Genomic DNA, 11,174 nt, shown 5'->3' with positions numbered 1-11,174 from the left:
GCGGAATTCAAGCTAATTAGGAATAAACTGATTGAATAATTCAATAAATTGTTGCTAACTAAAGAAACTCCATAACTTTTACCTAAAAAAAACTTATTATCTCATTTACAAGTTAACCAGATACACCTATCTTCTTTTTACCGACTGGTTTAGATACTGAATGTTGTTAGATTGTTTTGGCTTTGGCATGAGTACTTGGGTAGCTATATTCAGGAGGCTACTCCTTTGTCTTCATTTGTTTTCCCATTAGTCCTATTTAACTTGCTGGCTGGAAAATGGAACCTTGCCAATAGCGGTCGAGGTGCTCGCGTCTTATGATCAAATCCTCGCACACAAACAAACCCTGAAAAAATACAATATCTATTCATCAGAAAAGCAAAAAGGTTTGCAGCAGGGGACGTCAAACTCTTCTTGTTAGCTAATATTCTATTGTCATAGCCAAATTTTCCCATTTGTCCAAATGCTTGTGGAACAAAATATTAATTGTCAAAAATGGTGCATTTTTACTATTATTGTATACTTTTAGTACTTATCTCAGACCTTTTGTAACATATGTTCAAAACCAGTGTCCTTTTTCAAATGAATCTTACAGCTGTGTGTACCTCATGTTTGTGTTCCTGCTTCATATATACCAAAAAAGGAGTCCTAGGAATGCTTATTTTCCAAAGGGTCTCACACATTAAATTGAATAGATAATGTTGAAAACAAGATTCTTGTTCATAGAGTGTAAAGAAGTCATTTTTGCATTGAAATCAATCATCACATGAATTAAACAAAGAATAGAACAACATAAATCGTCATTGTAGACTACCATGGTCCTAAGCTAAAAGTACAACTATTGTATATTCTAGCCCCTAGCCTGGGGGACCTTTTTTTTAGGGATCAGATTGGTGAAGGTGAGGGCTGGGGGACTCAACGTTGTGAGAGGTAGAAGGCAAGCAGAAAATAAATAGGATTCTCAACAAAGGTGAGCATTTTGATCCTTGTTTCCTATGTTTTAGGGTTTGCTCTTGACGATGAGTGGTTATATAATCCTTGTTTCCTAGGTCTTCTGATGCTTCTTTTCATTTTAAATTTTGACAATGGCATGTTAAATGTTAAACAGACTAGACTGTGATCCATTTTATCTCTGTGTTTAACAGGATGGCATCTCAACATAAAGCTAGTTTAACATGTAATTTTCATGGGTTTACTTTGTTGAAATGGATAAGAAGCTAGCTTTTCACTGCAAATATCTGAAGGATTTTCCATTTACATACCTCTCCAAAAGCAGTGTTGGATACTTTCTGTGTTTAAACCTGATGAACACAACAAATTTCAATGTTATTTTACTCCCAAAACTTTCTAAATGAGGTTCTATCAGTTTAGTGGTTCTTTCACCTTTGAATATCGTGGGTATTGAGGTTCCAAAGTAGACAGTCCGCCGTGGGAGATTCCACAGCCAATCCCTTGGGACATTGATTGGGTTAAGGCTGGAGTCATGGTCCGCGAACACCTGCAAAGTAATTTCTATCAATGAAAACCACAATATTTGATGCGAAATCTAGTCTTTGACGTGTGGAACTATAAATGAGCTAAAAGTTGGTTATATTCACCTCATTGACCTGAAAGTATGTACCATTGAGTGGAAAGCTTCCTCTCATAGCTGTTCGACATGGTATCTATTGACAAGAACAATGATTAATCATACTGTATGTATCTTTTTGGCTGTTTACTCATATGAAATGACCACTATTGGAGTCTCTATGGATTTTCTTACCAGAAGAGTCCCTCTTACTGTTTGAGATTGTGCTTCACGTATGCTGTTGCATGAGGAACAAGTCTCATCTTCACATAGTTGGCCAGATTCTTGAGAGTTGCACTGAGTTTCTGGAGGTTGCATTGAATTTGCTGTTTCACCTGATGTGAATTTGATACAAGTCGTGAAATCAGTCAAGTGCTGAAATGGGGATACGAAAGTTAACTGATATTACCTACAACTAATTAAACTAACCCATGAAATTTGTATTCTATATTTACCAACGTGATAGCTATATCAATAGTTCCTTAAGCATGACCTAGCTAATTCATCTATTTTCCTCATTACAAGAACTAGTGGAAGGAAGCCTTCCAAAATAAAATTCTTCAATATATAGCATTACAGTTCTTGTGATCCTACCTGGTGTCCAAATAGCAAGAAGATAGGAAGAAGGATCATCTGGTTCTCTTTTGTCCAACTGCAAAATGAAAAATGTAATTCTTTGGAGGATTAGTTTTATATCTGCTTGGCTGCTGGTTATATGCTGGACATAAAACTAATACTAACCCCTTCCAAAAGAGGATGAGAATCTGGAAGTTCATAGCTGTAGGAGGAAAAACAATTGATAGTTAGTACACAAAGTTCTTTAAACATTGTATTACCTTGAGAAGTACAGTCTATCCTTGACTCTTGTTAGTGCTTCTTTGGCAGCATAATTCTATTTTTATGATGCAAAATCAGGATTGTTTACTTACACTTGATGTTCAGTTCTGAGCCGGCTAACATTCTTAAGTTTAGGCGTGGGAATTGATGCAGCTTCTGAAGTCAAGGCTACTAAGGCATTCGACATTTCTACCTGATGAAGCTCCATATTGTTTTCCACATACTTCTTTACATTTTGAGTAAACTCTGCCATATTCAATTCAATCATAGGAATTTCATTAGGATCTTCAAAGTAAGCGTCTTCTATGTCAATTTCTGGTGCTTGTATTTGCTCTTGCTCAGGTGTGGAAGGAACTTCAACAATGGGCTCTGGTGTTGCTGGCACTTCAATAATAGGAGCTGATTTGATCAATTTCTGATTCTCCACTGGTTGTTGATTACCCGGAGGTAATGGCAGAGGCAGGTGCGTGAAATTTTCCCTTGGATTGTTGTTAGTGGCTTTGTGTTCTGTTGCACTGACAATGCTTTTCTCTTCCGGCGCGGGAAGGGCAAGCCTTGCACTGAATGAGGCATTTTTATTAGGTCAAGTTTGTGAAATATAATGTATCTGAGTGTTTAAACAGATAATGGTGCTTGCAGAATGGATATCATCAATAAGCTGGTTAATTTAAGAAGCCATCTCAAAAATGGATGCATCTAAAATTTTTAGCATGAAATTGCTTTATCAGTGACTGAAATTTTATTTACTAGAATGCATCATGGATATGGAGGGTTAGCTTGCAACGGACAAGCGGTTTACTGCCACATAGTAGATTTTTCATACCAAAAACATAGTAGAACTATGATCCTTTGGGTTTGAGTATAATAGTTTATGTACTAGATGTTAAAGAATGACAAAAGTCCCACATTGGTGGTTAATGAGATGAGTGGACTCCTTACAAGGCTTGGGCAACCCTCCTCCCTTTGAGCTAGCTTTTGGGGTGTGAGTTTTAGGCCCAAGACCTAATTCTACACTAGAAAGAAGATAGTTGGACAAACAGGACAGAAGTATTTTAGCTGCAGAAAGTGTAAATCGTAATATGCTAACCTTGCAAATGCACTTGCAAAGTGTCTGCATTCTCCTCTCAATGGACATGCATTGCAATTGGGTTTGCTTTTTGTACAGAAGACCTACATGAATTGTAAGAGTGTCTTTAGCCTTTGATTCTAGATATCTACTACTTTTAGGAGATATCATCTAATATATTGACATACCTTCCCAAAGGTGATCATATGATAATGTAGCTCATATCTGTAAGTAAGATCTTAATTAATGGACCATTACTGATTGGAAGAAAAAATAAAATAGTTTCTAAACAATCTTAGTACGAGTAGACAATACTTTTTATCATTTGATTATTACCAAAAGATTGTCATTGGACTACTTACTTTTAGTTACAACTCAGAGCTCGACATCTGTCTGTCTGTATATATGTAATTGTTTAATAGATGCTACTTACAATGTTCTTTGATCAAGCTTGCAAAGACGTGGCCATAGGTACTGTTGAATTGACTCCAGTATTGGGTACCTGTAGGAATACCACAGAGTTAGCCTTGCACTATGTATGCAATTAGAGATTTAGATTCACGAATACTCACAGTTCCAGAAGATGCAACTGTAGTGACTCAGGCAACGGCTGCAGGGGCACCCACCCTAGTCTAACAGCTATACGCCCTACATTTACGTCAACCTTATCACAGCAACACAAAAATTAGTGTGATTGAATGACTATTTCTCATATATTTAACTCTTCCAAAATTGGTTTTAGGTCTTACAGGGAAAGCAAGGTGGTGAAGTGTTAAAAGTCTCACACACTCCACGCTCTTTAGACCCAAGCCCCTTATGCTCAGTAGATACTCTCTGAAACCATACATTTGAAATTTGTTATAGTTTGTATATGACTAGAATCTTACACAAGGGAGATTATTTGGAATAATTGCTGGCTTACTTTGCTTTGTCTGGTGGAACATCTCTCAGCCATTCAAGATCAATGCTTCCATGATCACTAACAATCCGGTTAAGAAAAGCCTGCAATAGCAAGTTTATTTTTTAAAATAGAGCAATCATGGGGATTTCAGGCAAAATAAATACTGTAGATGTATATGTTCTACAGTATGTAAGGGAAGATTGTGTACAATAGACCCAATGTAGTTTGGTCCTTCTGTGGACCCCACACATAGCAGGAGCTTAGTCCTATGGGCTGTCTTGCATATGTTCTCTTGTCCTCAGATATTGCAAAGAAGGTTATGCAATGCAATACTCATGTGTGTACCTGGATTCTCTCTGCCAGCTTGTTGTTCATTCCTCGTTCTCTAATTGTATGGGCTATCTCATTGACATTTGCACACCTCACTGCTTCATAGTCCAGTGAATCCATTGTGTTTGCTGATTTTTCTCTTTTCTTGCCATTTGCCTGGGCTTGTAACCGTAAGCTGTCCCAATCAATGTTCTCTTTCTCCTTCCCAAGCCGTCCATTTTTTGCTTTAGAAGGACTGTCATTTACTTTGTCTACTTTGCTACGGACATGATTACTGTCATTTTTCAAGTTTGACTCCAAACCTCTTTGCTCAGGCTTGCATGAATCAAAAACTACGCTGGCCCTTTCTGTGACATTTTCAATGGTTTCTGAATTGGTTGGGGCTTCTGGAACTTGCTGGACATTGCAATTGCTATCTTCAGTTGGAAATTGTAGTTCAACATTGTCTTCTGCATCAGTCACTGTCTCTATGTCCAACTTATTTTGAGGGTTCATTGTGTACAGTGCTGAATGTGCAGATTCTGCCGACAACACACTTTTTTGGGGGGCAATAAGTTCCTTGCCAAGGAATGGAACGTTTTCACCTTCTTGTAAATGTTCAGTGCACCGGGTTCCTCGTGCTCCTGAAGTTCCTGCCATCTGTAATAGCTTCAAAAAAGAAGTGGAGCTGCAAAAGTTGCTTGAGTCAGTTCCTTCTGAAGCTTGAATAACTGCAGAATTCTCAGAAGAAACTACAGAACTTGGAGAAGAAGGCAAATCATTCAACTCTTTTCGATCTTGGAAACTTGTAACTGTTGATCCATGATACAGATCTGAGCCTTCTCTAGAAGAATCTGATTGCAGAATTACAGAACATTCTGCTGACTTTATGCATTGTGTGCTATATTCACTTGATTCAGAGTCATTGACAGCTGCTTTTTCTTCATTTGAATCTGTATTATAGACTCCTGAAGAATCCTGACAATGGGTTGACTGATTTGGTTGATCTTCATACCATCTGATAGAAACATTGGGGTCCGTTGCACACTCTTCAGGTTCTTCAATTATAATACCTGTGTTTCCTTCATGCTTCTGACTACTGTCTGTCTTCAGAGGAAAGTGGGCAGCGAGTGACATGAATGCAGAACTGTAAATAGGATAAAGTAAGTAATTTTAGGTACAAAAGTGGGCTAAGCAATATGTTGGCACTCCATCTTTGAATGTTTAGGAATTTGCCGGAAGACAGAAAAAAATTCCAAAACTGTAGAAGTTTATTGTTTCAGCTAACCTAGAAAGGTGATCTGAAACATTCTGTGTAAGATATACCCCAACTACAGAGTCCACAACAGATCCCTTCCAAGGTGAGAAGCGCCTGTCTCCTGACTCGCCCAAAAAAGAAGAAAATAAAATTTATGGTTATTACAATAGAAGAAAACAGGTCACTGACATTTTTTTTCTTTTAATATGGCATGTTTAAACTCCTACAGCATTCCTATGGAAATATAGTAAGGGTATGTGGAATCTTGGCGTGCAAGATCAACATTTAGTTGATGCCTCACTTTTCAATTGTTTTATATTACCACATGCTGAGTCACAGATTGAAGATATTAGCACAGCCATTTTTATCTTATTTAAACTAGCAATATTTTCTTCTACCTATGTTTCTAGTGAAGGAATCTAGCTAGGAATTTGACTTAGCCACTAGGAAAGGTTGAAGACTTTGCACAATTACCTTGGACAAGACGCATGCGTGCAATAAATGAGTCTGCTCTACTATTAAACACTCGACGTTCTTCCTCCCACCATTTTGCCTTGTCTTCATCTGTCCCATCAATGCCTTCACTGTTTATATCTTGCAGCAAAAGCTTCCATACCCTATCAGTCTCATCATCAACATCAACTTTTGGTCGTGGTTTTCGTTTTCTAACTAACGAACTTCCAAAAGGGACAATACTTCCATCTCTTTGATAAAGAACAAGGGCACTCTCCTTTTGAAACTTGGTGTGGTAGGTGATTCCATGTTGACCTTGATTTTGGCTGCTTTCTCTATTTAAATCAAGATGCCGCAAGTGTTCTGCAATTTCATCGATTGGAGACATGCCTCTCCATGTTAAAGCTGGCAGAGAACCTGCATTCAATGTTGTTAGCAAGAAAAGAGTTATGATATAATTGATAGTTTTAAGTATATGCCTTTAAGTACCTCTTGCATTTTTTGTGAGATGTTGATGGGTATATAAGTTGGAAGCTGCCGAGCTGACAAGGATGCTCTTCTTTGACTGCCTTTTTTTCTTCATTGCTGCTTGGGTGTCTGCAATTGGAGTTCCCATGCATGCACTGGATAGATGTGAAGTTTTATATCTTTCTCCAAATCCATATATTGGTGCTTCTTTAGATGTGGAAGTTGGAAATTGTTTGTAAATTTCACGCAGAGATGCAATGTCATGTACTTGAGTTGCGCCGTTTGATCTCTTCTTCCTTAACCTCTCTGCTTCCACAAATGTTGGCATAACATTGGAATTCCACATTCCGTAATTGCCTATATTGGTGGCAGAATTGTTGCTAGGGGAACCACTGATATTGCACTGAGATGAAGGCACGTAGTTAGTTTCACCAGTAAAAAGTTGGATGTAAGATGATGTTGAGATGTGGCCCTTTTCTGCTCTCATTTTCTTGTAAATAGCAGGAAAATGCATCCCTACATTACTATAAACATCAGGTTTATTTGCTGGAAGGATTGCTTGATAAGCCTGCATAGAATTGAAATACGCCCCTCTGGCATTTATGCTGTAGAATTGTGCTTCATCAGTTCTACATGAATGCTGTCTTTTCAAGCTTTTCCCATGTGGTAAGCATGAACTGCTGCTGCAGTTGGAAAAATTCAGGCTCTGTGGTGTCATTTGTAGTATGCTTGCCTGTTTATCATGAGTTAAATCTGAAAAAATGATTCTGCTATTTCTTCTTGTGCTTTCATTGTGATTCCCAACCATGGCTTTGTCATGATTCCAGCCAACCTTGTCTGGAGTTGGAGGACCAAGGTACTGCATTCCACGCTGTGATAAGTAATTTCTCACCTCCTGGTTCAGGGAGCGGGTGATGTTATGAGTTATGCCCACTTCTGTTTCTTCACTTGTGGCTTCTTTACCTTGTCCAAGCTGAGCAGACTGTGCTGTTGACCCGTAATTATATGCATGCAAATCCAAAGTTGAGGGCCTGTATGATGAATACTCATCACTTGCTTGGCTTTCCAATTCAAAACTCAACGATTTCCTGCAGGTTTTTCTAGAATGAGGAACTTCTGTTGGGTCAATTGTTCCACTGCTTCCCTCTTCAGAGAGTTTTTCCATGCTCATGTTAACTTGATTTGTTCTGACATTCCTTTTTGCTGTTGGAGTTTCTTTGGAACTAGGAGCCTTTCCCTCGTGAAAAGCTGTATTCTTTACCTCTTCTGCGGAGGTGGCTACGGGTCTGCCAGTTGTTCCACTGCTTCCTTCTTCAGAAGGTTTTTCCGTGCTCTTGTTCACTTGATTTCTTCTGACATACTTCCTTTTTGCTGTTGGGGTTTTCTCGGAACTAGGAGGCTTTCCCTCGTGACAAATTGTATTGTTTACCTCTTCTGCAAAAGTGGCTGCAGGTTCGCCAACCTTGTTTCTTCGGACATACTTCCTCTTTTCTGTCTTTGTCTCCTCTGAATCAGGCTGCTTTTGGATTCTTGGTTTAGGAGTCCTTTTAGGCTTGCCTTCTACAATCACTTTGGGCCTGTGCTTTCTTCGTCTTGGTTTTTGCTCTGGTGTATTATTCAGTTCAGTATCCAGTTTTCCTTCCAAGATCAGCACTGACTGCTCTTTATTCTGTTGGAGTTCATTTGCTTCAGCTCTCTTTATTATATCCTCATTTGACTGTATAACACTTGCTGCTGTTGTCACATTAATATCTAGGTTTGATGCATTAGATGCTTGCCCTTTAATCTTCATCATATCTGGTGTTACTGGTTCGAACTGGAACAGGATGTTGCTGCTCAAGGTTGCACCCGTCATTTTTGAAGGTGAATTCAAGTTGAAAGGGAAGCTGGATAAAATAGAGCTTTCATCTGCATGATGTGTTCTCTTATGTCATATTAGTTTATCAAGGAAATAATCACAAACTTGAAGCAACAAATTTCTTAAGATTTTGACATGTCACCTAAATCATGATACTGTTTGATGCTTAGCCGACTTGTTTTCATGGAAATGAAACCAAAACAAAACATGTTGGAGCATGTGCTACACGTTAAATATCGAATTACTTGTAGATAACAATAGGATAATTTGACTTGGAATGACACTCTAACAGTAGAACACTCAATCAGAGAAACACAGTATCATGGATCATATATGTGACCTTTTGTTTCCATTCTGATTATGTTCTAGGATACATTATTTTTAGTCCAAATTGGAACTTCAGCAAGTATTCACAGGTTGTTCAATTCAACATGAGCTGATTTGTGCATGCTGTGCATTCAAATTACCAAAGAATGATACTAAACTTGTTATATTTCATTGTCAAACATTTTGCAGGTCTTACAATGCACAAAGACACCGTTTTGTTAACGAGGCAGGTAAAAAGACGCTCTTGACATATACACGGAATGCAATTATTGTAATCTGAAAATCCTCCAAGCAGTAGGGTCATTACAATTAGTAGAAACGAATGTATCAATGACTACTTCATTTGTCTACCTGCATTCTGAGCATTGATGAGCGGTTGGAAAGAACTCTTCACACTATAAGCTGTTTCGTCAGCTGGCGTGGTGCCACTGCCACCAGCATGTGCCATCGCCAACAGATCCCCGAAAGACACACTACTCCACAAGTCTACATTATCACTAGGGAAGTTATTGTACATATTTATACCACCTTCACTCATTTCAGACTTTTCTCCCACTGCTGCTTCCGAGGTCATGAAGCACTGATCTTCTACTGAACTTGTTGAACCGCGATGTGCAGCAGCATTTTGAGCTTCAGCCGTGCTGCCAGTAGCATGTTCTAGTGCTTGTTTTCTTTGCAAATCTGACCAATCAACTTGAGCTTGCTGGTTTTCCTGTCCGTTACTGCAAATTGGTGGCGATTCTGTAAAATTTGGCTTCCCAGGAGTTGCTGGGATCCATGAACTGCCTTGGCCTATTTCCATTCTGCAGCTCTGCAAACTGGTAAAAATCCAATCTTTTTTTCCCTTTTTATTTTCTTCAGTTTGACATAATGAATTTCTTATGAGAAAAACTCAACCAATTCCGGCATAGATAAAGATGCAGGACTTAGATAAGGTTATTAATTTTACTGTACCAAATCTGTTTTATGAAATCATCCTGCAAAAAAAACAAGAATCAAAGATGAAATGACCCAGATTAAAAAAAAAATCCCAGAAATTACAGAAAAACATAAACAGAATTTCAGAAACTCTACCAGAATCCAAATTTATCAACACTTCCATTCAAATTTGTGAATTTACATCAAATGATTCATTTTATCACAGATCCCCAAAGACCAAAATCAGAATGTAGATTCTACATCAAAACAATAAATTTCAATTTTTTGTCAAATTCAAGAAATGAGTAGCAAAAATTAGGTCTTGATCAGTGAAAATTTCAGCAAACCGACAGAACAATAAATTCTACATCAAACCTCACCTCAAAAATCCCATTTTGTTCTGCAATTTCATAATGTCAAAAATTTAGAATTTTTTTTTGTATATATAACTGGTAAAGAAGTGTAACTTAATTGTAGAAATCTCAGCTGAATTTTACTCACCTGAAAAATGGATCTTTGAAGGAGATCTCACAGAATGGTAGAAGAGATATTCCTGTGGGTGGGTGAGAGAAAATAGGAAAGAAGCTGAAAACAGAAATACACAAGGGATTATTCATAGACTGGAATAAACCTCATTTTACCGATAAATATGTTTTTCTCCGTAAGCTGTTAAAAAAGCTTTAAATTATTTTGTGTTATTTTAATTGTACTTATGTGTTCTTAAAGATAATCAGGTAGAATGATAAATATTTCTTCATTTTTAATTAAAAGATTTTGAGTTTGAGTTTCATGCATATAAATTTAATTCGATTAAATTTAAATTCATTTTACTTTGAACTTACTTACTGACACGAATTTAAATTTAGTCTGATTAAAATATGGATATTGAATATTGGGTGGAAAAAAAAGTTATTGAGATAAAGGGTTTAAAGTTAAAAAGTATTAACTGCAGTTAAAGTATTAAATCTCTGTGAATTCGTTTAATTTGGGTCTTGACCACGTGCCGTGTAAGGAGAGTGGTCCTGTTTCGCATGTTTTCATGCTACTTATATTGTTAAAGTTAGCCGTTAGGGAAGTGGTAGTTATAACTAACTTTGGAGGCGAATTCAGAATTTAAAACTTATAAACTTTTAATATTATTTTAATAGACTTTTGTCATATACAGGTACACAGGTTTAGTCAAAAGTTGTTTTGAATAAGTGGTATATATATATA

At 37.4% G+C, this 11,174-nt stretch overlaps 1 protein-coding gene across 3 annotated transcripts; it reads right to left on the bottom strand.

The window, feature by feature from the left end:
* On the bottom strand, positions 1-10,578 carry LOC102597023 (protein ROS1-like). 3 transcript variants are annotated; one of them, XM_015309771.1, is made up of 21 exons: positions 10,461-10,578; positions 10,340-10,359; positions 9,393-10,018; positions 6,878-8,764; positions 6,410-6,805; positions 5,966-6,056; positions 4,714-5,824; positions 4,390-4,469; positions 4,217-4,301; positions 4,040-4,131; positions 3,901-3,969; positions 3,656-3,692; positions 3,489-3,571; positions 2,494-2,961; positions 2,306-2,342; positions 2,159-2,216; positions 1,760-1,899; positions 1,596-1,661; positions 1,381-1,495; positions 1,260-1,298; positions 1-343 (listed from the first exon to the last, which is right to left on the bottom strand). In XM_015309771.1, the coding sequence occupies exons 3-21, from the start codon at positions 9,841-9,843 to the stop codon at positions 210-212; spliced, it is 5,439 nt and encodes a 1,812-aa protein (XP_015165257.1). In that variant the 5' UTR covers positions 9,844-10,018; positions 10,340-10,359; positions 10,461-10,578; the 3' UTR covers positions 1-209. The 3 variants fall into 3 exon arrangements, with proteins under 3 accessions (XP_015165257.1, XP_015165256.1, XP_015165260.1); XM_015309770.1 differs by lacking the exon at positions 10,340-10,359; XM_015309774.1 differs by lacking the exons at positions 10,340-10,359; positions 10,461-10,578 and adding an exon at positions 10,116-10,258.
* Between the last annotated feature and the right edge of the window lie 596 nt (positions 10,579-11,174).

The sequence above is a fragment of the Solanum tuberosum genome, unplaced genomic scaffold (genome assembly GCF_000226075.1).
Source record: "Solanum tuberosum cultivar DM 1-3 516 R44 unplaced genomic scaffold, SolTub_3.0 scf00008, whole genome shotgun sequence".
Taxonomy (NCBI): Eukaryota; Viridiplantae; Streptophyta; class Magnoliopsida; order Solanales; family Solanaceae; genus Solanum; species Solanum tuberosum.
This window is presented reverse-complemented; position numbering and strand designations above follow the sequence as displayed.